At 43.7% G+C, this 27826-nt stretch overlaps 1 protein-coding gene across 1 annotated transcript in view; it reads left to right on the top strand.

Annotated features, from left to right (window-relative positions):
• The window catches only part of LOC134393760 (deubiquitinase DESI2-like), a 50541-nt gene extending 39592 nt beyond the window's left edge, over window positions 1-10949 (top strand). The window contains exons 3-5 of the mRNA XM_063118851.1: window positions 649-742; window positions 2854-2995; window positions 10707-10949. Of these exons, the coding sequence (XP_062974921.1) occupies window positions 649-742; window positions 2854-2995; window positions 10707-10949 (479 nt within the window). The remainder of the gene's footprint in view (window positions 1-648; window positions 743-2853; window positions 2996-10706) is intronic.
• The last annotated feature ends 16877 nt before the right edge of the window (window positions 10950-27826 follow it).

Raw genomic sequence — 27826 nt, 5'->3', positions numbered from 1 at the left:
GTGGAACTTTGGTTGCAACACTGCCTTTTACCCAAGAAACCTGGAGTTTAGGCTTAAATGAAACCAACTCTGGGAAGCTATTTGGCTTGGATGCTAACATTCATCCTGGCAGACAGCTGTTGCTGGGGTGGGATTCAGGTGAGCTCATGTGGTCCCAACCTATCTAGTTATTTTAAAGGATGGGTCAAACTTCCCTAATTATTATCTTGGGTTCTCTATAACTATTTAACATTTTACTTGTACTGGGTTAACAGAAAACTATAGAAATACTTAGAAAAATAAATTTCAGGGGTTTTCAATTCAAATCAAAGGTATAGATGCTATTAAACTGTCTACAGAACACCTCTGATTTCTTGCTGTCTGTGGGCTTGCTTCTTAGCCTGGATGCTGAATGATGGCTGCTAAGAAGACATTATTTGATGTAAAGTGTTGGGTTACATTTCTGAATTGGCAGTCTGATCACCTTGCTGAAGGGTAGGGAAGCAAGTTATTTAATGGTGAGGGAAGACCACAACGTTGTATCATCCTGAGGGATGGGACCTGGGGGGTACCTTCTTCCTGAGTGAGAATCCCAGCTTTGGCTGGTGTAGCCTTTTCCCAGAGGGAGCTTTCCGGCAATCACTTACGGTCTCTTTCTTTCCTTGCCAGAATTTGCCTACGGAGGGCATCCCTATCCTTTCAGTGGGATTTTCGAAATCACCCCGGGCAGTGCTGTAGAGCTTGGCGAGACCTTTAAATTCAAGTAAGGGCCCTTCCTTCTCCTCTCCCCAAATGTCATCCTGCAGCCCAGGTGCTGTCAACAGGACTCTCCATTTTTAACTCCAGTCTTCCATTTTCTTCTCCCTTCCCAAGTGCCCTTACTTTTACTTTCTGACTCTTTCTAACAGTCAAGGGATGTGCGCTAGGGTGACCATATGGAAAGGAGGACAGGGCTCCTGTATCTTTAACAGTTGTATAGGAAAGTGAGTTTAAGCAGATGTCATTGGTATGCATGCAGCACCTGGTGACGTTTTCTCTTCATCACAACAGTTAAAGCTGCATGAGCCCAGCCCTCTTTTGTATCTGGTCAAAAGGGCAGGGTTCATGTAGCTTTAACTGTTGTGATGAAGAGGGAATTTCACCAGATGCTGCATGCATAGAAAGACACCTGCTGAAATTCAACAGTTCCATTCAACTGTTAGATACAGGAGGAGCCCTGTACTCCTTTCCATACGCATAAACTTGAAGGGTGTGGGTTGAGAGGGGTGGATTTCTGCTGGGAAACTCTCTGTTGTTGTCCATCTTGTGTGTTCTCAGTAGGAATGTACAAATCTGTCACTTTTGCTTTCTTCTGCATTTGATTTTTTTAAAATTAAAATTTCTCCCAAATTTTGGTAAAATTTTACCCTGAACAAACTGAAACAAAATTCTCTTCCATCTCCACCGGTCAAATTCAATAGGTGTAGCTATGGCCAGTACAGAGAGGGCCATAAAGGACCTGACTGCCATGTAGCTGTCAAAGATAAGGAGCCTGCCAGGAAAAGACAAGTGGCAACCGTAATTCAGTGCCACTGATATGGTTAAATACACAGGGATTCAAATCCAGATTTCAAAGAGCAAAGTACTCAAGGCCCTGGGCTTGGGTTGATCAATCTGTCAGTTTCAATTCTTTCCCACATTATTTTTTTTTTAAAAAAAGATTCAAGTTCTTTTTATTCCAATTATGGAGAACTCTGCAAATTTTGGTAAATTCTTATCAAACCAAACTGAAATAAACTTCTCGCCCATCCTTAGTTTTATGGCATCATTTAAAACAGCCCAGGACTTAAACCTGAGAGGTCCAAAACCTCTTTTATGCTGTAGTGAATCCAGTATTGGCCTTTGACTGGGGAGCCCTGGGGTGAAATTCTCATTTAGCTATGAAGCTGATGGGGTGGCTTTGGATTAGACACTATTTCTCAGCATAACCTACCTTACAGGGTTGTTGTGGCAATAACATGGGGGGAAAGCATGGTCCCTGAGCTCCTTGGAGTTAAGGCAGGATATGAATGCAATAAACAAATAAAGTGCAGCATATTGAAACATTTAAATTAATAATGAAGGGTTTGGAGTCTCTGAGCATTTTCAGAGTTTTCTTCCTGCTGCACTGAACATCTGCACATAACAACCTTTTAGGGGAAACAAAGAAGTTTCTAGTTTGATGTCTGCTGGGTCATAATACCCTGAAATGTCTGAATTGAAAATGTATCATTGTTTGAACATTTTCATATTGATGCCCCAAGGGGAAGAGTGAGAATTAGTAACCAGTATAAGGAGTTCAGGAGCATTAAATTTGGCTGATTTATTCAGGTCCTAAATGGAATGGTCTCACTGACATCCTGGGGAAAGTGACTAATAAAATGCCTGGAGAACTTTGGATGAGAGGCACAAAAACATTGGAAGGGAGGTCAAATGCTATGGGAGGAGCAAGATCTAGGGCAGACACACAGTTGCTTTAAGGATGCTGCTTTCAATTGCTCCCCGTGGCGGCTGCTTCTGTTGTGTCAGAGCTATTTGTGTTAAGTAACAGGTCATGCAGACTGGACGTTTTTTACTCCAGGCCACTGCGGGCCCAAACTCTAAATAACGGTGGCATGGAGAAAAGCACACCACAAGTGACAAGCCACTGTACGTGACCAGTGTGCAGTTTAAGGAGACGTCCCATTCACGTACAGTGGCTTGCCACAGGAAGCACTTTTAAGTGCAGAAGCACCTTGGAAGGTCCTTTAGGGTTCTGACCGGTTCTGACTGAAACCCACTGACTTCGGAGCCACCAGCCTCCACTGTCTGACTGTATGTTTCCTGTTCTTGATTGTCACCTTTCTTTCAAACCAGAGAATCCATAGCCTTGGGCACTACAGACTTCACAGAAGAGGATGTGGACAAAATCATGGAGGAACTGGGCAAGGAGTACAAGGGCAACGCCTACCACCTCATGCACAAGAACTGCAACCACTTCTCAGCTGCTCTGGCAGAGGTGGGCGCCGCTACCATTTCTTTTCTGTGCAATATTTTGGGACCCTGCAGCAATGCTTGTGGGACTATTTAGGCAAATACAGCTCTAGCCACGAAGAAGTCTCTGATCAGTTTGTAGAGCTTCAACAAGCTGAGATACTAAAACAGTAGTTGGCCTTGAATTCAGGAGTAACTCTGAGCTCCTCCCCTTCATCCTGCATCTTTCTCCCAACAACAAACCTCTTGACTGCATGATTCCGGCCATCAGCACTCGTTTCCCGTTGCCTTCCAAAGCCTGGCCTTTGCCCTAAAAGGCTGTAATGCCTCTCCTAAGGCTGAGTTATGGCCACCACCGGTAGTTTTTGTATGTTTCGTTTCATCCCCACCTACCACAGGAATGCAGCCCCTGAGTGCTTCTCCAAAACTGAACTTAGCCCTAGGGGTTCCCCATCCCTGCTCCTTGTCCCACAGCCTTTCCAACCAACAGTGTGTAGTGGGTCCTATCTCCTGAGCTCATGTCCATGTATCCGTATCCCAAACAAAATTACTCTTTCTTTCAGCGAAGCTAAAGGGTAAGCATCCATTGCTAACTGCCTCTCATTCTGAAATTAAATGTTTGTGAACATGCCATGACATCAGAGCAATTTATCCTATGGCTAGAGCGGGTTCACAGGCAACAGGGTTTTGTTTTAGCCAATGATACCAATATAGCACGTCATTAGACAAGAATTTTATCGTTTGCAACATAACCATAAAACAGAAAATGTTGCAAATAGGGTGACCATATTTGGGAAACCAAAAAAGAGGACACCTAGTGTGTGTGTGGGGAAGCAGCTTTCTGAGTCCTGCAGAAAGTACGTTATTCCCCCGCCACCTTAAAGGACCCGATTGGAGTGGAGGAGGGGAAAGGATTTCATTCTGCACCACCACCATCCACTCCAATTGGGGCCTTTTCTATAACGTCCACGAATGACCCACTTTCCCCTTTAAGACCTCAATTGGAGCTCGGGGTGGGGGAATGATGTGCCTCAAGAAAGCATGTCATTCCCTCCTGCCATGCTAATGGCAGCCTTAAAGGGGAAGGTGTGTCATTCCAGGACATTATTGAAAATTATAGAAAATCCCCCCTGACACCACGGAAAGAACAAAAACCAGGACAAATCCAGGGAAATCCTGACAGTTGGTCACCCTAAAATAGACAAATTGCTACATTACTAAATATCAATTACCAAATCTCATAAAACTATGGAGACAAAGTTCCTCAGGGACATAGGAGCAAATAGTATTTATCCTTTTCAAATTCCACCTAAAGGCTTCCACATTATAAATCAGGGCAATTCCTTTCCCATGGAGTAAAAAAAATCAGTCTAGGGTGTTCAGTTCAAAGCTTCAGCTATTGTACCTTGCACATGCATTGCCATAGGCAGTGTTAAGCCTAGATATGACTTTTGCCAAGCCATTGCTAACCCCATTCATGAACCCCATTGACTGTCCACATTAGATTTGGCAAATGGCCACTCTCTTATAGCCCAGAACAGTCTGAAACAGCTGCACGGCGTACACTTTTCTCTGGGTGGCAATCCCCTGAAATGGATGTGAGATTTGGACCCCGGGGTGCTTCTGGATGTGCCAAATACCTCGTGGAATTTTACTCTGTGTGTGTGTGTGTGTGTGTGTGTGTGTGTATCCAGACAATGATGTCTTCCATTTGTAAAGCTCCCTTGTTTACCAACTGCGTCTTCCATCTTTTTCCTTACTACAGAAAAATTGTTAATGAGGGAAAGAGGGTAGCGCTAGAAGCCCTAGTCTTGGTCACAAAAACGCTTAATTACTCATCCTTTGGTCTAGGAACAAAAAACCCTTTCTGGTCAAACAAGACCTTTGACCAGAAAGGGACTTAGTGGTCAGTGGGTGTTTCCCCTGTTCCCTTTCGACCAATTGAATGCAATAGGAGATTTTTCTGAGTAAATATGTATATGACATTGTACTGTTATAGTTATCTGAAAGGAGAAAATTTCCCCTTTACTGTAGCATGAACCACTGGACCTACTCCTTCTTTATTTCTTTAGATTTCATTGTCCAGTTTTTCTTACAGTAGGGTGATCAAGTGAATAAGAGAAGAGGCTTCCTGCACTTTTAATAGTAGAGTAGAAGAGAGAATTTCAGCACGAGTACTTTGCAGCACTTCTATTTAAGCACAAACCTAGCATAATGTTTGCAATATATGGGTAGGGGTGGGCCAACTAATTGCCTATAATTCTGATGACAGATTTTGAGAAAACTTAATATTAAGGGGGTGTTTTCATGGGGCCGGGCTAGGGCAGTGTCCCTTGGAAACCCCTTATCTTCTCTCCCCTGGAGTGGCGGTGGGTAATCCCAATGCCGAGGAGGGAGCGCAGGGTTTCTGGGCAGCCATCTGGGGACCAGAGATTACCCCACCCTCTTCCTGGTGGAAGGCGACCAATCACAGGTTGCTTTCCACCAGGCACCACCGAGCCACACCTCCGCTGCGACTCCGGAGTGAGGCGAGAGGCTGACTTAACATGGTCTTGTGTGTCCTCGCCTCACTCTTGGAGAAAAAAGTCAGGGTAAATCCCCAACTTTTTCTCTCCGTAGCTTCAGCGGAAAGCCCTGGGGTGGGTGCGTGATTGCAGCGGCGTCATATAATCAACACTGTGCCACCGTGCACCCACCCCAGGGCTTTCTGAGCATTTAGGCAGCCCCCCAAATATCCTGGATTGTTCAGTGGGAACTTCGTACAGCAGTTTCACAAAATTTGGAATTCTGGCCTAGAATCAATGCCATGTTGATGGATAAACCATTCAATTTCCAGTACCATTCAGTTTACACTTGAATAAGTGTAACCAATAGCTTAGGATTCTTCTGATTGTAACTTCATTTTCTCCAATCAGTAATTTATGAAGATTGTTCATTATTTATTAAAAGTAGAAGAAGAAACAATCACAGAAATGAAAGAGAACAAAATTATAGCAGAAACTTAAAAGTTCTATTAATTCTTTCAATTGCTTGATAAGAGGTTAAAGGTTTAAATTTTAAGGATTTGCAGCTCCTAGCTGGAACAAGTAATCCTGATTAGGAATTGGTGCTAGCAGTTTAATGTCAGCAACATAAACAGTTGTCTCCAAACTGAAGGCAGACTGACCCAGTGTTCTAATCATCAGTTTAGACTTTATAGGAAGTATGATATGATGTGTGTGTGTGTGTGTGTGTGTGTGTGTGTGTGTGTGTGTGTGAGAGAGAGAGAGAGAGAGAGAGAGAGAGAGAGAGAGAGAGAGAGAGAGAGAGAGAGAGAGAGAGAGAGAGAATCTACACACACACATATGATAGAGCCACTGTGTGATGTAGTGGCTAAAGTGTTGGACTGGGAGTCGGGAGATCCAGGTTCTAGTCCGCACTCGGCCATGGAAACCCACTGGGTGACTTTGGGCCAGTCACACGCTGTCAGCCCAACCCACCTCACAGGGTTGTTGTTGTGAGGATAAAGCGGAGAGGAGAAGGAGGATTATGTACGCCACCTTGGGTTACTTGGAGGAATAAAGGCAGGATATAAATGCAACAAATAAATAAAATAAAATAAATAATATATACGCAGTGGAGGCTGGTGGCTTCAATGTCAGTGGGTTGGTGGATCCGCTTTGAGTTTCAGCCAAAACTAGTCAGAACTCTAAAGGAGTTATCCAAGCAATCAGAAGCCCTGGGAAACTACATGTTTGTCACTAAACTGATGGCTAAACAGCAGTATTTGAGGGAGTGCCTCACCCTGTTTACACCTGCTTAAGTATGAAGATCTGCTGAGAGGCCTCTCCCCTGTCCCACCATTGGGAGCAATAGATTATGTAGAGACCTGAGAGAGGTCTTCTTCTCACTGCTGTCACCACTCCCAGTTAAGTTCCAGTGGGACTGGGAAAGGGGCAGCTAAAGCAATGGGGATAATTGGCACTGAGGTGAGCCTGGCACTGGGAGGGGTTTGGGGTTGGCTCAGAACTATCTGGAAGTTTCAAACTGGGGACATCTGTATGTACTTCAAACTCCACAATTACAACCCTTGGTGACATTAACTAGAATCTGAAATAGGCATGATCCCTGGTTTTGGAACTGTATCCTTGAGTCCAGTAGATGCCAGGACAGCTTTCTCACATTACTAAACTTTTCTTCAAAGACAATTCAAAGCTATAACATAGATCATCTTATATCTAGCACAGCATAAACATAATCACCCTTTCGACCATTAATTGTGGTTGTTCAAAGACACTGGGCTTGTAACTAGCGCCAGATCGACACCAAGCAGGATATAGCACTATGAAAGTGGTATGAAAGCACTATATAAAAGGCAGGAGCCACACTACTACTTTATAGCAGTATTGAAGTGCACTGACAATTGTTGGGGCCCATTGACACATGCCATATACCACTTTCATACTGCTTTCATAGTGCTATATCCTGCTTGGTGTAGATCTGGCCTACACCTACTGGGGTTCTGTGGGGGACGGACCATTTCGTGCCAATGCAGTAGCTTGGATGACTTACAGTTGTTCACCCATTCAGAGTGAAACCCATTATTTTCCAGTGTCACCAGCAATCTTAGTCTTAATTATAACCAAGCCGTCCCCAGAGGGCCACTTGCTACCTTTCTTGACATCCTGCAGCTGCTCCCTATACTTAAAAATCTTCGTCTCAAGGACTTTCACACATTGAAAGAAGGATAATTACACTGCAAGCCTGGTTTGCCTTTGAACTAAAGAATGGGACTATTGAGGGCATTTTGGTGGGAGTGTAGAGCATGTGTTTTTGCCTCTTTACTGGAGCCTTGACTGGCTAGGCTGAAGTTGATGATTGACCATTCACATTGGTGGACTCCACAGCTCAGGTTAGGGGGAAATGGGTATTTGTTGGAAGCCTAGAGCTTGAAGAACTTTGGCTCACCACACCCCGGTGTTTTGGCTTGGTTTAGCTCAGCCTACTTCATATTTATATCCAGGGCAGGGCCAAGACATATTGCTGCCTGAGGCAAAGGACAAGAAGGCGCCCCTCCCTCTCTATTCCACATTAAGAAGCTAACTGGACTGGCAGCTGAATCTTATTTCAACACTGGTGATAGGACAGTGTCCTCCACCACAAGTGAGAGTGGCTAGTTTAGGGGGTGCAGGACAGGCTATGTGGCCCACAGAGCTTTCTCCTCCAAGTGAGTGGAATGCCGGGGTGTGAGTGCTCAGAAGGACTGGCTGGAAGCTGCCCCTGCTGCCCCCAGTATCTACTACCTGGAGTAGTTGCCTCATTCTGCCTAACAACAGGGCCAGCCCTGTTTATATCCCACTTTTCTTTAAATTAAGCAAAGCAGCTTACAATAAAAATAATATAACAAAACAGTTAAAATGACACATTCATTAAAAACAACAACAGTTAAAACAAGGAGGGGCAGCAATATGAAAATTTCAGCGAGAGCATAACTAAATATCCTAAAAACAGCAAGTCACTGATTCAAAGCTGGCTTTACCATCTGCCAAACAGCATGAAAAGAAGGAGTCTTATGAATCCCCATTGGAACTGAGAGGGACTTCTCTGTTGTGGTGCCACCACCAAGCAGGCCCTGTCTCTTGCACCTATTCATTCAGGGGCTGTCTATATGTGAGGAAAGCCCCGGGGTGGCTCCTCGATGTTGCTGTGTCACTTACGTGAAACAGCAGCCAGTGTGGAGCCATTGCAAGGCTTTCCCCAAAAGCTCTGAAGTACCCTGACTTTTTTCTCCAGAGAGGCAAGGATGGCACATGAGCTGCCTATCACCTCTCCGTAGGCATGGTGGAGGCATGGCTAGGTGGATGGCGAGTCCTGATTGGTTGTTGTCCGCCTGGGAAAGGGGTCAGTGAGCTGAATGGCCACCAGAACACCCCCACACTGCCCCTGACATGGGGAGAAGCAAAGTTTTCCTCTGTTCCCTTGGCTGTCAAGGGAAAGCCCTGAGAGGTGGGGGGAGGGAAGGACAGACAGCGGCGGCAGTGTGGGGAGAAGCAAAGTTCTCCATTCCCTTGGCTGTCAAGGGAAAGCCCTGGGGTGGGGGGGGACGAGTGGCAGCGGCGCAGCGGCAGCTTCTCCACCCCACACTTGCTCCTTGGCCTGGGGACAACTCCGCAGGAGTGAAACTGTGAGGTTTTGGGGGCTCGTGGCACCACATCATTGCTACTCTGCCCTGGTTCTGGCTCTTTCTTCCTTATGTGTGTAGCTTTTAGCAAAGGAAGGAAAGGCAGGTACCAAATTTCAGAATGCAAAGAGGCACAACTATATGATGCTGGGACCTTGCACACCATTGCCAGGCTGTCTGTCCTCACTTCAAATCAAGCTTTTCTCCTTTTGTGAAACTAGATGTGGGCAAAACTAGATGTGAGCTAGGGTGACCATATGGAAAGGAAGACAGGGCTCCTGTATCCTTAACAATTGTGTAGAAAAGGGTATTTCAGCAGATGTCATTTGTATGCATACAGCACCTGGTCAAATTCCCTCTTCATCACAACAGTTAAAGCTGCAGGAGCCCTGCCCTCTTTTATATTTGGCCAAGAGGGCAGGCCTCCTGCAGCTTTAACATGTTCCCCAGCAAGTGGTGTATAAAGGCTTACTTCCTCTGATACTGTAGGTAGCACCAAGACTAGTAGCCAGTGATAGCCTTCTCCTCTAGGAATTTGTCCAATCCCCTTTTAAAGCCATCTGAATTGGTGGCCATCACTATATGTTATGGTAGTGAATTCCATAGTTTAACTCTGGGCTGTGTGAAGTACTTTTTTTATCTGTTCTGCATCTCCCACCAATTAGCTTCGTGGGATGACCCGGGTTCTAGTATTTTGAGAGAGGGAGCCAGATGGACCAGTGGTCTGAGTGGTCATAGGGAACCTTCCCTTTGCAAAGCAAGGGCACTGTACATAGCTGGCAGGTTGCTCCAGATATGATAAGACATTGTTCAGGCCTTTTCTCTGGAAACCAGAGTCCCATGTGGCAGCCCAATGTGGTTCCATAAAATGAGGGGCATTCAACAGACAGATAATATCCTTAGATCCACTTTTGTCACAAAGCAGAAAGCCATCTGACTGCAGAGGTCTCTTGGCCAGCTGCTGTTGGATAGATTTCAAAAGTTTTCTAGATCTCCCCGCTGCTTGCCTTGGGCTATCATTTCACAGTGTACGATGCGGGGGTTGCGTTCATGCATGCTCATTTGCCATTCTCAGCAGTGCAAGATGAAGGCTGTCTTGTCCCTAGAGCTTGCAGGCAGAATGAAATGTATGGCGTGTGGCCCAGCTTGTTTTGTTGATTCCTGTAGGCTTCTGTTTTTCCCTGTAGAGGAGTCCACAGTCCCTCCTCCCTGGTCCCACTGCCCAGGGTTATTGTAAGAACGGTATTTAAGAGGAAATCTGCCACATTCCTCTAGAAATGACATGAGTACATTTTATTTCTCTGGAATCTTCAGCATAGAGCCATTAGGGATTGTATAGTTTAGGTTGCAAGCTGCTCAGACTGCTAAAATGCCATCTTGCTGCCTAGCTCCTCTTTGCTTTTACAGTTTATTTGGTGCTTCTGCTTGTCTGTTGATTCACTGGTAATACTTTGCCTCTCCCAGCTCCCTTCCATGGTGAAAGGAGTTGTGGAGAGGTGATGGCCAATGGAAGAACCCACTCAAAACGCACATTAAACGTAACCGTTTCATGTTGTTTCCCCTGCCAATTCCACAGATCCTGTGTGGGAAGGAAATCCCACGTTGGGTCAACCGCCTGGCCTACTTTAGCTCCTGTATTCCATTCCTGCAAAGCTGCCTCCCCAAGGAATGGTTGACTCCGGCAGCCCTGCAGAGCCACATCAGCCTCGGCCTCCATAAGGAAGAGCAGGGAGACACAACGGATGAGGAGTCCCCGTCCACATCCGCAGCGGCCTCCGCCTCCGGTCCTTCGCGAACCTGCAGACATACGAGGGTGTGAACTGTGCCGATTTGAGTCACCCTCTAACCTTGCCTCCTCCCATTTGTTGCTCACTTACCATTTCCCTCCTTACCCTTCTCCCAAGAACACTGGGGAGCGCCCTTGCCGAGAGGAGATGAAACCTCTTTTTTTAAGTACTGCTGCGACTCAGCAAAGCGACTCGTCATTCTAGAATTACGTTGTCGACGAAGGTTGGCGTTCCCGCTCCTGGGGCTGACATGCACTGTTTGATCCAGGACAACAAAACAAAACCTGCTGGAATGTCTGGGACAGGACCTGAAGGGAAGCCATACTGAGAAGTTCCTCATCTGGAACTCTTTTAATCCTCTGCCTCTTCCTGCCGTGCACACGAAACGCCTTCTCTCCGGTTCCTCCAAGGCGGCATCTTACCTACAGTGCGCTTCCTTGAAGTACCGAAATAATGGACTAGAACCAGAGCTTCACTTTCTCATCCCGAAGACCAGCAACAGGCTCCAGTTAACTCTCTATCTCTTAATTTCTCTTTCTTTTTGTAATCACTAGTTTCTTAAGTCATCTGAAGCATAAATGAAAGGTGCTGCCATTCGACCACTGTAGGTTTTTGTTTTTTGTGAATTAGAATATTGTATAAGAGACTGAAGGACTCTTCACCCTTCAACTACAATAGCAAAAATAATCTAGAAATGAATGTGTGGGTCTGACTTTTATTGAGATAGAGAGAATGAGAGCTATAATTAGGATTGCTAATTCTTTTCTAGACAGAAGTTCTCAAGCCTTTAATCTCACCCTGGACACATTTAAAAGGCATAATTTTTCCATCACTGAAGCTTAAGAGCAAAGGAAGCTGTCTCATACCGAGTCAGACCATTGATCCATCTAGCCCAGTATTGTCAACACTGACTGGTAGCAGCTCTCTGGAGTTTCAGGCAGGACTATTTCCTAGCCCTATCTGGTGATGCCGGGGTTCAAACCTGGGACCTTCTGCATACAAAATGAGTGATCAACCTTTGAGCTACAGTCCCTCCCTGCAGCTTCATGATGTGAAAGCTGAGCCTCTTTAATTTCTCCATGTCATGTCAAAGATATGCCATACAAAAAGATGAAGCGATCTGCTTCAGGCAACACCATTGGGGGAATGGGGTGGGATAGATGAAGTCAGAAATCAGTGTCTGATGCAGAAACAAGTGTTGGGGGCATTTTGGCCCCACTTTGGACATCAGAATATCTTGACCTGACACTGCATGGGAACTTGTTATCTAGAATGGAATTGGCAGCCCTATCTAGGGCTGGTATTGGGGCTGAATTGGTGGGACTCTTTCCATATTCACTTTGATAACAGACTCCAGAGGATGAGGATGGTGAAACCACAACTGAATCAATGCCTTGAAACTTTTCAAATGCAGAAGACAACTTGTTCAATATTTAAGGACCAGGACAGAACATTTTGCTATCACACTTTCATCCTTATCAGAGCTGTAACTTAGCAGCCTTCTTCATGTCCCAGTGTTAAGAAATGCCTTGCTGGATCAGACCAAAGTTCCATCCCTGCCAACATTTCGGCAATAGCGACCAGCCAGATCTCGTTAAGAGCTCACAAGCAGGTGAGATGGTGATAGCTGTTTCCTGCTTGTGCGTACTTAATATCTGGCACTCAGAAGATTACAAGCTCTGAAATGTGTAGTGTTCATTGCCTCATCAGCTATTGATAGACCTATCTTCCACGAATATGCGTAGCCCTTTTTTAAAAAGCCACCTAAGCCCATGACCATAATATCTTGTGACAATGAATTTCATAATTATATGTAGCATAACAAAACCATTCAATTGGTTTATCCTCAGCCTACTACCAAATCAGTTTCATGGGATGTTCCTGACGTCTCATGTTTCGAGAGCATACTTTCTATCTATCCAATCTCCTCCTCCTCCTCCTCCTCCTCCTCCTCCTCCTCCTCCTCCTCCTCTATGTTCATGTTTAAAAAACAAAAACATGGCAACCAGAACTGTACATTACTTTCAAAATGTGGTCAAACCAACACTTTATATAATACCATTATGATGATTATTTTCAGCACTATGACTAATGGTTACTAACATGGCATTGTTTTTAGGTCTGTGCTGGATCCCTTCCTGGATTTTTGCAACCTCTTTACTTCCCTGCCAATAGGCAATTGGTTTCTTGCTTCCTTTGCAGAGATAGTGAGAATTTCAGAGAAATGTCTTAGTGTGCAGTGCTTAAGGGTTTAACTTGCTATAACACGGTGTCCGAGGTGTGCATGGGCTCTTTCTTTTTCAACTTAGAACCTGTTCTCCTGTGCTTTGTAGCATTAGAGTGACCATATGAAAAGGAGGACAATGCACATTGCATTGTCTGCATATCATTTCCCCCCTTTAAATACTGGACATAGTTCACCAACCAGTTTTGAATTTCTAGAAAAAACTGAGGCACTAGGGCAGGGATAAGAAACACTTGACCTGTGGGCTACATGTACCTCCCCCAGTCTTTTCTGTGCCCCTACTGCTCTCATGGCTGAAATTCAGTAGGTACGTAGGAAGCATCCTTTTAAAAGTACAAATTTGCAAATTTTGGTTGCGTGTTCAATGACGTAGCAGCAGGGGTGAAGCCCATGGTGGCTAGGGTGACCACATGGAAAGGAGGACAGGGCTCCTGTATCTTTAACAGTAGTATATAAAAGGGGAATTTAAGCTGGTGTCATTTGTATGCATGCAGCACCTGATGAAATTCCTTCTTCATCACAATGATTAAAGCTGCAGGAGCCCTGCCCTCTTTTGTAGAATGACCAGATACAAAAGAGGGCAGGGCTTCTGCAGCTTTAACTGTTGTGATGAAGAGGGAATTTCACCAGGTGCTGCATGCATACAAATGACACCTGCTGAAATTCCCTTTTCTATGCAACTGTTAACGATTCAGGAGCCCTGTCCTCCTTTCCCTATGGTCACCCTATGTAGCATCTCCAGCTGCTTCTGCTTTCTGAAAAGCCCCCTAGAGAACACCCAGGACTTCCTCTCTTGGGGCTTTCCAGTACTGATGCCTGCTGAGTGCCAGAAAGCACAGTGAGAGGTGGTGGTGGTGCTGTCCTTTTATCAGCAAAAACAAAGGCGCCTGGCTCAGCTTTCAGGCCCTCGGTAGGCAGCAGTATTGGAAAGGGCCAAGGGAGGAAGTCCTGGAGTCCTCTAGGGGGCCCTTCAGAAACCACATGTAGCTGGAGAGGCTGCAAAACACAGGAGAATGGGACTTAAGTTGAAAAAGAAAAAAAACACAGGCACACGTATGCCTTGGCCACCTCATTACGCTAAAGTAAGCCCTAAAGCACTTCACATTTCCCCAAAATTCTCATCCAGTACCTGATTTGTTTTCACCCCTCCACCCCAATGAATGGTTGAAAATAAAAAGATGGACAAATTCAGCACAGAACAAACTATTTTTTTACCACAGCTAGCTGAGCTGTTTTTTCAGTGAGCTTTGTACTCTGTCCCCAAGATCTCTTCCATTCCCAAAATAATTGTTTTCTCTACTTTTACTGGCAGCAAGTCCCATCTATGTAGCTGCACCATGGGTGAGACCCTTTATTTATTTTATTTATTTTATTACATTTATATACCGAAGCTCTCTGGGCGGTTTGGTACCCACTGAATCTTCTATGTCCAAACATGGGGGGCTATCAATTTTTAAATGAAATCTTCTTGGAATCAGCCCAGAGTCAACAGCCAGCATGGTCAGGCAAATGCCAGGGCCCAATGGGCCCTGGAGGACTCACTGGGGCTGATACCAGGATTTTATTTTTATTTATTTATTTGACTTCCAAGGATGTCAAGCCAGGCAGCTCTGCAGTAGCCATATTTCCCCCCAATGCCTCTGGGCCTGCCCCCAACATAGTGTTGCTACATCGTGAATGGTACCTAGAAGTATTGGGAGACAGAAAATGGTGGCCACTGATAACATTAACTTCAACCAAGGTGGTCCAGCTCCCTCCAACCAGGTGATACATTGCCCCCGACCTTACCCAGTGACAAGTAGGTAGGACCAAGCTGCAGGGAGGCCACTGCAGTACTGTCTGACCTAGTGGGTGACCTTTCAGCTCAGGTCCTTGAAAGGAAAAAAGAAAAGTCAATGCAGCTGGGAAGGAATGACATTTCCCCCCTTACTCTGCCCCTGGTTAGCTTGGTGGTGGTGGTGTGAAGGGTACTGGATCAAAGGCATTGTGGATTTGCCCTGCAAAGGACCCAGAGGGCTTCTTCAAACCTAGTGCCAGACAGGCCTGTTTGAAATGCTAATAAGAGCCCACAGGATAAAGATTGGTAGAGGACATACCTTGCCTGCAAAAGGTCCAAGGTTGAATTCTTGGCATCTCCATTTAAAAAGATCTCCTGAAGCAGAGCTAGAAATAGCTTTACAGAGCCACTACCAGTGTAGACAGCACTGGTTAGAGAGAATGACAGAAACATTAGAAGCTGCCTTAAACCAAGCCAGACCATTGGTCCATCTAGTTCAATACTGTCTACACTGACTGGTCATCGTTCTCCAGGGGTTACCCCTGGCAATAGAAAGGAATGAACCCAGTGCCTACTGCATACAAAGCATCCCTTCTGTCACTACGCTGCAGCCCTTCGTCAGTGACCTGATTCAGCCTGATAGCTCCATACATGTCACAAAAACAATCTTGCAATGCTACAAGTTGTAAACAGGCTGCAAGTACAATTGCCAGCTCCTTCTTCTTTTCTTTCCCACGGAGGCTTTGTGCCTTGAACAAGTGGCCTTAGGATAAGACAGAAATTCAAGAGTGTGAAGATGCAGTGATGGGTGTGCACAGAGCTTCTATGTAATTAAGTTACCTGGACTTTTTATTTTCTAAAACTGATCCAGGATGTCCACATGCGCACCAGATGAAAGATTTGATTTCCATGTTTGGTTTTACTACTGACAGTGATCCCCTTTCAATCAAAGAAACTTTTCATAGTAGCTACCTACGTAAACATAGTCTGGATCAGAAGAAAAATATCCATGTCCATGCTTGTACTTCTGCTTCCAAATGACCACTGTGGAGGGAAATGTGTTCTATATTCTAAATGTGGAAAGTGCCTCCCTTCTCCATACACGCACAGTGCAAAGGCCTTTCAGTATGAGCTATTAGGTCTTCTTCTTGTTGTTGTTTAAAAAAACCCTCATATCTGAATTAATGGCAGCTATTAGACTGAATATTAGTTAAACCTCTGCAATCCTAGAATGCCATGCCCAGAATTAGTCATATCTCAGTCAAGCCCTCTGTTTTCTTTGGCTATTCAGGACTGCTGACTCCACATTGTCTGCTGTTTTGTTTATCCTCCAAACTGGCACCACACAGTCTCTTCTTTCCAAGTTGATTGAGCACATATAGAAACCATGATGATGATGTTTACCACTGTTTTTAAATTTGTAGAGCTGCTTTTCAAGGAGGAAAAAGTATGTTGGCTGGGTTGCCCTTTGATTGCCCTGAAAGATTATGAGCGGTTGAATGTTGGTTCTTCCAAAATCCCCAGGTCTGACAAACAGCCTTGCAATCTACGTGCTGTGCAATGACTTGTAACACATGGCTTCAGGTCCTGCCTCTGAGGGGACTGAGTGAAGGTCACTGCAGGAACATCCACTTGGAAGGAGAAACCTGCAATGAGGATGATGAGCGGTTGGAGCAAATCGTTCCTGATGCCATGACAGCTATCCATCAGCTGAGCTTCTGTTTTGCATTTAATCTCAGAGTAAAGCTTCAGACCAGAACATTTATACAGCAACTCATGGATAGGGCTGGGTGGGGAGGAAATATTACTGGGAATATATAAATATCACTGCAATTAATTTTTCTCTGTGCCATTTCAAAATTTAAATCTATAGTTACTGTGATTCTTTAAACAATTCTATTTAATGAAAAAACAAAGTGAAAAATGGAGAAGCCATCAAGTGGGCAATGTAACTGCTGACTTACTGCAGGAAGCTGCCAGAGCATTGACAATAGCAGCTTTCCTGGATGGCAGGTTTTTGGGTACATGGCATCATCCTTTGTTCATAGTTTCTAAGGAGGGAAGGACCATAGCTCTGTGGTTAAACACACACAGACACTTTTATATCTCAGGTTTTAGATGCAACTTCTGGCATCTATGGTTAAAGTAGGGGTGGGCAACTTGCGGCCTCCAGATGTTTTGGCCATCAACTCCCATCATTCCTAGCCAGTATAGCCAATGGTGAAAGATGCGGGGAGTTGCCGGGCAAAATGTCTGGAGGACCACAAGCTCTCCACCCCTGGGTTAAAGAGATCCAGGTGGCAAGACTAAAAAATCTCCCTGCTTGGTATTTTAGACAGGAGCTGCTGATCAGGATAGTCCATCAGATGTATCGTCCTACTGAATTTCCATGAGACTACAGTCTCAGACTCAGAAAGCTGTTCCTTGTGTACTTGCTTGCCCCCTTTTCAACTATTCGTTTTATTCAATCTAGCCATACACATTTAGCTGTGTTCCATTCACGCTATTCCCCAGATTCTGTTTCCTAATTTCCCAACATGGGCATCAGGCTGGGGAAGACTGAGCTGGCCAGCCTGTGGAGGAAACTTTTTAGCTATTCACTAAACAACAGCTTAGGGATAACGATCTGTTCTCTTGACACAACACAATAGCATTCCCGTTAAAACTCCATTTATATGTGGACGTCTTTTGCTCAGAAACATACACTGCCTCAATTTGAGCTCTGCACTTTTGTGGCCTGGTTGTTATGCAATTTGCTTTCCTCCTCTGCTATTGAGTTCATATTTCAAATCACTTTCAGTAACCTATTAGAATAAAATCAGTTTCTGGGATGATTTGATGGCTTCTGGATTATTTGATGGCTTCCGGATACTTTCATTTCCCTTTGTATTGGACACTTCAATTCCCTGTATTGTGTATCTCCAGCTCTTGCTTGTTTAGAAAATTCATGTAATGGCCTCCACCTCACCAACCCTCAAAAGAATACATTCTATAAACAGGCATTACCATGCAGAATGCTAATCTTTTGCTAAACATGGTTCCCCCCACCCCAAAGTGAGCAGTCTTCAGTTTATGTCAGCCTTCCCCAGCCTGGTGCCCTCCAGATATTTTGTACTAAAACTCCCAGAATTCCTGACCATTGGTCATGCTGGTTGGGGCTGATGGGAATAGAAGTCCAAAATATCTGGAGGGGACCAGGTTGAGGGCGGCTGTCCCAGAGGCTTAATGCTTATCAGCTGACTGGGGACCAATGGCATCCATGTGTAGCACACTGCAATGTTGCTTCAAGCTCTGCTCCTGGCATTTCTAAAAATATAGGACATAGTGCAGAGGAACATCGAAACATTTCTCAGAAAATCATGACCATGAGCTACTTTGAAACTGTTCTGGTCCTGAACTGTGGTCACCTGTGTCTGTCTGACAGGCTTTACACTGGAACATGTGAGATCATGTACATCAGAGACAGGCAACCAGATGTTTTGGATGACAAGTCCCAGAATCCCTGACCAGCAGCCATATTGGCTGAGGCCTATGAGAGTTGTAGCCCAAAACAGGTAGCCTACCCTTGGCATGCAAAGTGGAGGCTGGTGGCTCCGATGTCCGCTCTGGGTTTTCGTCAGAATGACTCAGAACCGTAAAGGAGCTATCCAAGATTCACACTCCTTTACAGTTCTGACTGAAACCCAGAGCGGATTCACTGCCATACTGACGTTGGAGTCACCAGCTTCCATTTGGCATGCTTATACCATGACAACTCATTACAATGATCCTGAAGCCAATTGAAAAAAACAGAAGGAAATTTGAAAAGGACAACACCCCATGTATCTCCTCCTCTGATGGTAAGACAACGGCTTTTCCTCGCAAAGAAAACATTCACATAAACATTTGTTCTGTAATGGAATGAAACACTGAAGCCTTGTCCATTTCTTGAGATCTAGTTTCTGGCTGATAGTCAACAGTGGAACAAGGAAGCAGCCTTCCTTCACCTTTAGGTGAAATAAACTTCAAAAAGGAATGTCTTCTTAGACCATCTCTGTGGTAAACAGCAACCTTTCACCAAGATCCTTATGTAGTTTCAGTAACTTTCCACCTTTAAAGTTCCTTGGTCTGTTGATTGCTTCCTGGTTCTTCAGCATAACAGCAAAGGGGCTGAGCTGGAGAATCCCGTTAAGGTCACATATTTGCAACACGTCCTTTGGCCTGTCTCACAAGGTTCTGGGCAACCTGCTGTCTTTACTAGGTCCAAGATCGAGCATAGAAGAGAACTGCTGCTAAAACTGGCAAGCAGGATCAAGCTTTGGGACTGTCCAGTGCTGGTATATAAATACCAGAAACCTGGCCTTCTGGCCTCGCCTGCTGCACTTCAGCCTGTTACACTTCTGGCTCCAGCAAGTCCTGCTTCAATTCCAGCAACAGACAGCAGGGAACCTGAGTTTTTCCCAGGGGTGTGTTTATGTTGGGGAAACCTTTCCAGAACATCCATGTGTAGAATCTGTTCCAACCTTCTGATGAATGTAGGGTCTGGGGTTGGGCCAATGGGTGCAGTGCTGAGAACACCAGAGGAAAACTGAGTGAGTAATGGTAGGGTTCTGAAGGAATCTTGTCCTAGGTCTGGAACTAGTGCTGAATGGGTGTGATCCACCTCCCTACTCCATGAGTGTTTACAAATATGGTTATAATAATGTCAACAATTCATTCAGATATTATTCTCACAAAACTGCCACATTTCCAATTAAAAATAAATGTTAAAAAATCTCCTGTTCTCTCTGTTTTGCTCCCACAAACAAGTCCTCTTCTAGGTCATACTAGTCCTAAAGGAGATCTGCACTGATTCCCATCATGCTCTTTTGAACATGCAGGTACATAACTGTGCAATTGCAATTGCAAAACAATGAAAGGGGATAAGAGTAATTGCCTCTGCCTCTTCACAGGGAGCAGGAACTGATTAATTAAGGGCCAGTTTGAGGATGGTGAGAGTGAACAGTAAGCAACTAATTAAAGTGGCAAAAGTTGAGAAGCAGAAGAGGCAAGGAGGAAAATCAAAGAGATAATAGGGAAGAATAAATAGCACTAGCCAGCCCACAGTAGTCAAGTTGGTGCTTTAATTGGGGGATACACTGGAATGCAATAGGTTGGCAATTATATTGTCTAGATTCTCTGTAAAAATTTAGTGAATTGTGCTTGTCCCAAACTAACACTTAGTGTGGAAGCAACCATAGCTATTTTACTGCTTTATGAATGGATTTGTCCTTCAAAAAGCTTTAGATAAACTGAAGAAATTCTGTACTGCACTTATAACTTCTTTGCTTCTTTGGGTCCAGGCACACTTATTATCTTTTATAACCCAGAAAAAAGGTGATATGCAGTCCAATCCAATGCATGTTGACTTCCATTAAACCCTCTGAGTTCACTAGTTCGAGAATACAGCCAAAATTCAAATCAAGTGTTGTATGATATGTTTGAAGAGTATATTTATCAGGCTGCAGTCCTGTAGCTATTGGTGCAATGCAGCTGAGCACTCAACTAGGAGTTAACAAAACAACACAAGATTAATTCTGAGCTGCTTATTTCTTTTCTGGTTAAAATGCTATTTCTATACTTGCTCTTTGGACTAATGTAACTACTCAAAGCACTAGTGCTTGACTGCTTATGGTTGTTTCAGAAATTCAGTGGGAGATAAAAGCACAGTTATCTCTAAAACTACATGACTGATCTTAATGAAATTTTCTAGGCGGTTAGTTCCTAGGCCTTTCAATTTCTCTTAATAACAGTTTTGTTTTTAAAATATGTAATCCTTTTTATTTGCTGTTTTACTCCATGTTGCCTTCATTGGTTGCTGGTTGTTCCTGTATTGAATTTTTATTGTTTTTAATTTTATAAACACATACACAGAGAGAGAGAGAGAGAGAGAGAGAGAGAGAGAGAGAGAGAGAGAGAGAGAGAGAGAGAGATGTAAAGTGGCACAACAGCAAAGCAACAAGGAGGCTGTCACGATGGGTTTTTCCTGAGGCTTGGGTGCATTCTCATGTCCTTTGTGATACCTGATGTCATGGCCAGCACACACCTAATGAGCCACTTCCGCCTCGAAAAGTTGCAGTATCACAGAGTCGTTTTATGTTCCTTTTAGTTGAGGGTCCTCCTGTGTGCTTGGTCTGCAATGTGCCCTTGTTCTTTAGCATTAAATCCTGGGCATGCCTGTGACCTGGCCATACCCATGCTGTACATATATTATACATATATTATGACAAGAGGGGAGTGAACGTGATAGAGAATGATCTACCACCCATAGTTCTGCCCTGTTTCTCTGGCAGCCTGTATGAGCTCTCTTAGAGCCAGAATCTTACAGCACAGGTGAGCAACAGTCCGAGGGCCAATTCCTCCCCCCTCAATTTTCTGCAGCCCAAACTCCCACCACCACAAAAAAGGTGGAGGGGTATAGAAAAGTCACAGCAACTGTGACAGAAGCTTAGAATGGATCAATTTAACTTGTTGTTGGTAAATTTCATAAGCAAATCATGACTTTTCAAAACTTCCCCCCCTCCCCGTTTAACAAAAGGACACAGCAAGGGGCAATGGAGGGCTACATTAGGGGTTGGGGGGACACATGTGGCCCGTGGCCCCTGTGTCACCCACCCCTCCTATTGAGATTATGTGTGCAGATGCAAAAAAAAAAAAAGAGTTGTATGAGATTTAGATTATTTGGCAAGGTAGTGCTGCTCTTGCAGGAAAATAGTATTTACCAACAACTTAGAGAGCAATATCTAATGAGTGGGAAAATGTGATTCACCCCCATGCAAGCAAATATCTTTATCATAATAGTAAACACTCTGTGGACACATACTGGAAGAATCTCATGAGCACAGACTGAATACTATTTGTGACATTACAGTGATTTGCTGCTCAACCTATAATAATAATAATAATAATAATAATAATAATAATAATAATAATAATCCTTTAAGGACTCGCGGACTGTACTACTCACATGTGGAGTATTCAGACACTGAATGAATAGCAGTGTTTCTTTAGCACTGCTTCATCATTTCAGGAAAGGGATTCTTTAGGATGGGCGTTCCATAGAAAGCGATGCTATGTAGATAAATATCTTCCACACTCCAGATGCACATTCCAGGGTGCATCTGGATACACTCCCAATTTATACCTGTGGTTCCTGATCCAGCAAATGACCCGCTGAAGTGTGCAGAATGATCTGCTTAGCTGGATATGGATGATACTGGTTTTGTAATATATGTTATTGAAAAATAACATTAGTTGAACATAGGGAGCAGTCAAGGATCCAGACAGTGGCAAATCCTGCAAAAGTGAATTGTATAACCATAGCCCATTCATCACTAGCCAGCTGAGGAAATTGGACTTCTTTCTCTTTTATGGTCACTAAATTATTCTCTTTAGCTACACAAAGACACATATGCGTGCGCGCACACACACACACACACACACACACACACACAAGCAAACACTGGTTTCTTTCCCCTTTACAGCCTAGTTAATCAAATGTAACTGAGCAAGCATCTGGCTATTCGTACCCACAGAGGAACCATTTTTATTTATTAAATTAAAGAATGAAGGGAAATGTCCTGTCCTCAGTAGCCATAACATTATTTTAGGTTAGCCCTGCAAAAGTTCTTAATAAGAATGAATTATTGATGTGGGTTTATCAACAGCAAAATGTTTAATTTTCATAAACTGGAAAAACAGGAATAGTTCCAAACTTTGATTTGGGATATGTTTGACTGAGCAAAATAAGAATATTTGATATATTTACCTCATCATGCATTGTTAATATGATCAGATATCAAATTAGGATTTGACTATATTTGATTTTAAGCCTTAATTTGGGTGCATATAATTCAGAGGCATTTTGTATATTTTTTTACTGAATAAAAATAAAATGTAAAGAATCAAATAGTTTTATCCTATCCATTTAAGGCAGCTCACAGACTTCTTGAGATCATAACAGCTAGGAACTGCCTTGCTGAATCAGACCAAGATCTGTTCACTACCAGGGCATGATGCAGATTAAAAACTAGTGGCTACATCAGAATAATTTAAAAAGCGCTACAAAGCAGTCTATAAGCATCTTTTGGAGTCAAACAGAAATCACAGCCATTGCACAGCCTCGCCCTCACTCCCTTTCTGCCTTCTTCCTTAGTGCTTTTACATGTGACTGGCACCATCACATTGATGCGAAGGCTGCTAACGGACCCCAGCCTCCGCCAGTTTGAGCCTAATCTACACCTACAGCCCTTTTGCAATGGAGGAAGGATGATTGCGAGGGTTCCCAGCTTCCACGATCGGCACTCACAGGGAACATGCCACCGATGTTTCCTGCAATTAAAGGAGAGCTGTTGAGGGAGAACATGTGCCCCTTTACGGTGGTTCCAAATATGGGCAGGACTAGGCAGACGGCTATGGGGCACATAATTTTTTTAAAAAAAATCTCCTGAGATATGCTAGGCTGACCATATGAAAAGGAGAACAGGGTTCCTGTATCTTTAACAGTTGCATAAAAAAGGCAATGTCAGCAGGTGTCATTCGTATGCATGCTGCACCTGTAGAAATTCCCTCTTAAGCGCAACACTTAAAGGTGCAGGAGCCCTGATCTCTTTTATATCTGGTCACTCTGGCAGAGCTCTTGCAGAAACCATGGGTTGTTTGTTTCTAACTGACCCCAGAATAGCTGTTTTTACAAGGATACTGTTGTTTTTATGCTTTTTATGTTTTTAAACTTTGTATATTTGTTTTTAACGTTTACTGTTTTTAACTTTTGTAAACTGCCCAGAGAGCTTCGGCTTTGGGGCGGTATATAAATGCAATAAATAAATTAATAGCTGTGATGAAGAGGGAATTTCACCAGGTGCTGTATGCATACAAATGACAGCTGTTGAAATTGCCTTTTCTATACAACTGTTAAAGATACAGGAGCCCTGTCCTCTTTTTCATGTGGTCACTCTAGATCTGCGCACCAGCGCAGACATGCAGCAACACAAGGGGGGATAGGTACTGTGTCAAAAAAGCGCTCCTGTGCAGAGATATGCATGTGTTTTTTTAAAAAAACACCTTGGCGATGAAACATGCCCATGCACCTCACAGCTGATTGGCTGTTTGCCAGGTCCTTGCACCAAACAGCAACAGCTTCATTAAGTGTGTGGCACACCAGCAGTGGACTTTGGGATTGTAGCGAGAGAGCAGAAAAAACATTAAAAAAGCAGTCAGTGATATTCCTGAATAACTGAGGGGTCGACCCAAGATCACAGCGGGACCAGCTGTGTGTCATATGGCCTGGTAGGGACGACTTTGATAATATTCTGGAATAAACGGCTGGTGTAGACAATGCAACTTTGACAATTCCTCAGACTGATTGCTACAAGTCCTATACTATTCATACAGGATCTGTTGGTGGGTGGTGGAGGTGGGCTCGATCATTCCTGTTTTGTTCTCAGGATGCAGCTAATGAAGGATTGTCTCCTCCCATATATACCAGCCTGGCCCCTAAGATCATCTTCAAAGGTGCTTCTCTCCAGCAAATGAGGTGAGGTGGGTGGCTACTAACAGGGCCTTTTCAGTGGTGGTTACTGAATGCTCCCCCAGAGAGGTTCACCTGTCACCTACACATCATGGTCTTTTCAGCACCAAGTGAAGGCCTTTTTATTTTCCCAGGCTTTTTAGTTCTTCAGCTTTGTTTTTAAATGTACTATTGGTTTGCATGACACACTGGATTCACCATGGTTTATTTAACCCACGATGAGCAATGGCACGTGCTGGCAGCCATTTTGAATATGCAACCCCCAGCACATCATGTGAACCTGGCCAAACAACCCTTGCATAATTCTCAGTTTATGTAGGATTAGACAAGGGTTGTTTAACCCTTACATAACCCCCAATGGCCAGGTTTGCACAGCACATTGCATGCAACCCCATCAGGAGTTGCATATTCAAAATGGCAGCCAGCACATACTGTGGGTCATCATAGGTTAAATAACCAATAGTGAGTCTGCATGTTATGTGAACTGGGCCAATGTGTTTTTAGATTTTTACACTACTGCTAGATTTTACTCGGATTTTTAATTTGGTTTTATGCTGATTAAAACTTTTATATTTTATCATGTTGCATTTTGAGGTTTTAAATTTGTGAGCTACCCAGAGAGAGTTGGCCAGAGGATGGTATAGAAATGTAGTAAATATATAAATAATGTCATTGAGAAAGCTGAATATAAGCTGGGGGCACCCTTATTTTAAAAGTTTGTAGTGCTGGTTCAATTTTATTTGGAAGTCACAGTCTCTGTTCTTTAAAAAGAAAAGGTAAAAAGGGAGAGGGGAGAAATCTCACCATTAATCCCAAATGCAAGGGGCGAGGCTGAAGTTAATTAAGGATGAAAGACAGATGCCCTGCACATGCTCAGAAACTAATTTCTGTGGTATTTCTTCACATGAACCATTGCTAGTGCCCTGGTGATGAAAAATGAATTCAAAGACATCATCCTAGTGAACTCTGGCTCAAATTAAGCTATGTAGTTGCCAGCTCCCACAGGAAATCAGAGTTGCATTTTGGTTTAGTTTTTTTAAAAAACACCTACCCATAAACATTACCTAGAGATTATTTTCAAATCATAAGTGTTTATTTTTCCTTTGGTTATTATTATTATTATTTATTTATATAGCACCATCAATGTACATGGTGCTGTACAGAGTAAAACAGTAAATAGCAAGACTCTGCCGCATAGGCTTACAATCTAATAAAATCATAGTAAAACAATGAGAATTGACAATCTACAGTAATTCAAAGGCAGTAGAGTATAATGCTTTCTTGATTCTGTTTGGTGAAGAGCTCTGTGTAATCTAGAAGCCTTCATGGAAGATAAGGTAACACTTCATTTACTTTATAGCTGTTAATTCTCTGCAAGCAACAAGAAAAGGGATTGCACTAACATTTGATATAAAGAACATGCCATCTAGTGGAGAAACACCAGGAGAACGGTCAAATCTACTTTGCCAAATTGAAGTATGTGATATGGTCACATGACCAGAGTGCTGGTGGAATGTACTCAGCTTTAGTCAGTCTGATCAAATCTGCCTAAAATACACAACACTTTTCTCAGATTCACATTTTCTTTCATATCCCCCATTTTAGCATGCCATTTCTTCATTGTTAGCGGCTAGGCACTGCCACCAACCTTCTGTGGCAGTGGGATATTTTCTTTTTAAACAAAACTAATGACCACCAGTAGCACATCCAGTTTATAAATTTATATAAATTTGTTAATCTGTGTTTCTTCACTGAGGTTTGGCCTGCTCCTGATTGATTCTGGTTCAGCTTACAAGTGGTATTGTAGTATATTCTTATTTGTGACTGAAGCTGGAGTTTTATAGAGAAATGTTTAACATTTTAAAATATGCTACATATACATCTATAAATTTAATTTAAAATTTTTAAAATCTATAAAATTATAAGCTGGTGGTCATTGCTTTGCTTTGAAGTGCTGTATCATGCACATTGCATTGCCTGCATGTTGGGTATTTCTTTAAATACTGGACATAGTTTACCAACCAGTTTTCAATTTCTAGAAAAAACAGAGGCATTAGGGCAAGGATGAGAAACATAGAATCATAGAATAGCAGAGTTGGAAGGGGCCTACAAGGCCATCGAGTCCAACCCCCTGCTCAATGCAGGAATCCACCCTAAAGCATCCCTGACAGATGGTTGTCCAGCTGCCTCTTGAAGGCCTCTAGAGTGGGAGAGGCCACAACCTCCCTAGGTAACTGATTCCATTCAAACTGTGGCAAGTTCTTGGTGGTATGGGGATACCAAGTCATCTTGTCTGCCTCCTGAGGAATCTGTATAACGAACAAGTAGCAACGGTAAGAACAGACCACGGAACAACGGACTGGTTTAAGATTGGGAAAGGAGTATGGCAGGGTTGTATACTCTCACCTTATCTATTTAACTTGTATGCAAAACACATCATGCGACGTGCTGGGCTTGACGAATCCAAGGCTGGAGTTAAAATTGCAGGAAGAAACATTAACAACCTCAGATATGCAGATGACACCACTTTGATGGCTGAAAGCGAGGAGGAGCTGAGGAGCCTTATGACAAAGGTGAAAGAAGAAAGTGCAAAAGCCGGGTTGCAGTTAAACCTCAAAAAAACCAAGATTATGGCAACTAGCTTGATTGATAACTGGCAAATAGAGGGAGAAAACGTGGAGGCAGTGACAGACTTTGTATTTCTGGGCGCAAAGATTACTGCAGACGCTGACTGCAGCCAGGAAATCAGAAGACGTTTACTTCTTGGGAGGAGAGCAATGACAAATCTTGATAAAATAGTTAAGAGCAGAGACACCACACTGACAACAAAGGTCTGCATAGTTAAAGCAATGGTATTCCCCGTAGTAACCTATGGCTGTGAGAGCTGGACCATAAGGAAGGCTGAGCGAAGGAAGATAGATGCTTTTGAACTGTGGTGTTGGAGGAAAATTCTGAGAGTGCCGTGGACTGCAAGATCAAACCAGTCCATACTCCAGGAAATAAAGCCAGACTGCTCACTTGAGGGAATGGTATTAAAGGCAAAACTGAAGTACTTTGGCCACATAATGAGAAGACAGGACACCCTGGAGAAGAGGCTGATGTTAGGGAAAGGGGAAGGCAAAAGGAAGAGGGCAAGATGGATGGATGATATTCTGGAGGTGACAGACTTGACCTTGGGGAAGCTGGGGGTGGCGACAGCCGACAGAAAGCTCTGGCGTAGGCTGGTCCATGAAGTCACGAAGGGTCGGAAACGACTGAACGAATAAACAATAAAACTGCTCTAACAGTCAGGAAGGTCATGTAGCGTGTTGGACCTATTTTCGGAATAGGATTGAGAACC

The sequence above is a fragment of the Elgaria multicarinata genome, chromosome 2, assembly GCF_023053635.1.
Source record: "Elgaria multicarinata webbii isolate HBS135686 ecotype San Diego chromosome 2, rElgMul1.1.pri, whole genome shotgun sequence".
In the NCBI taxonomy this organism is placed as follows: domain Eukaryota; kingdom Metazoa; phylum Chordata; class Lepidosauria; order Squamata; family Anguidae; genus Elgaria; species Elgaria multicarinata.
Note: the sequence above shows the minus strand (reverse complement) of the source record. Positions and strands in the feature narration are given on the sequence as shown.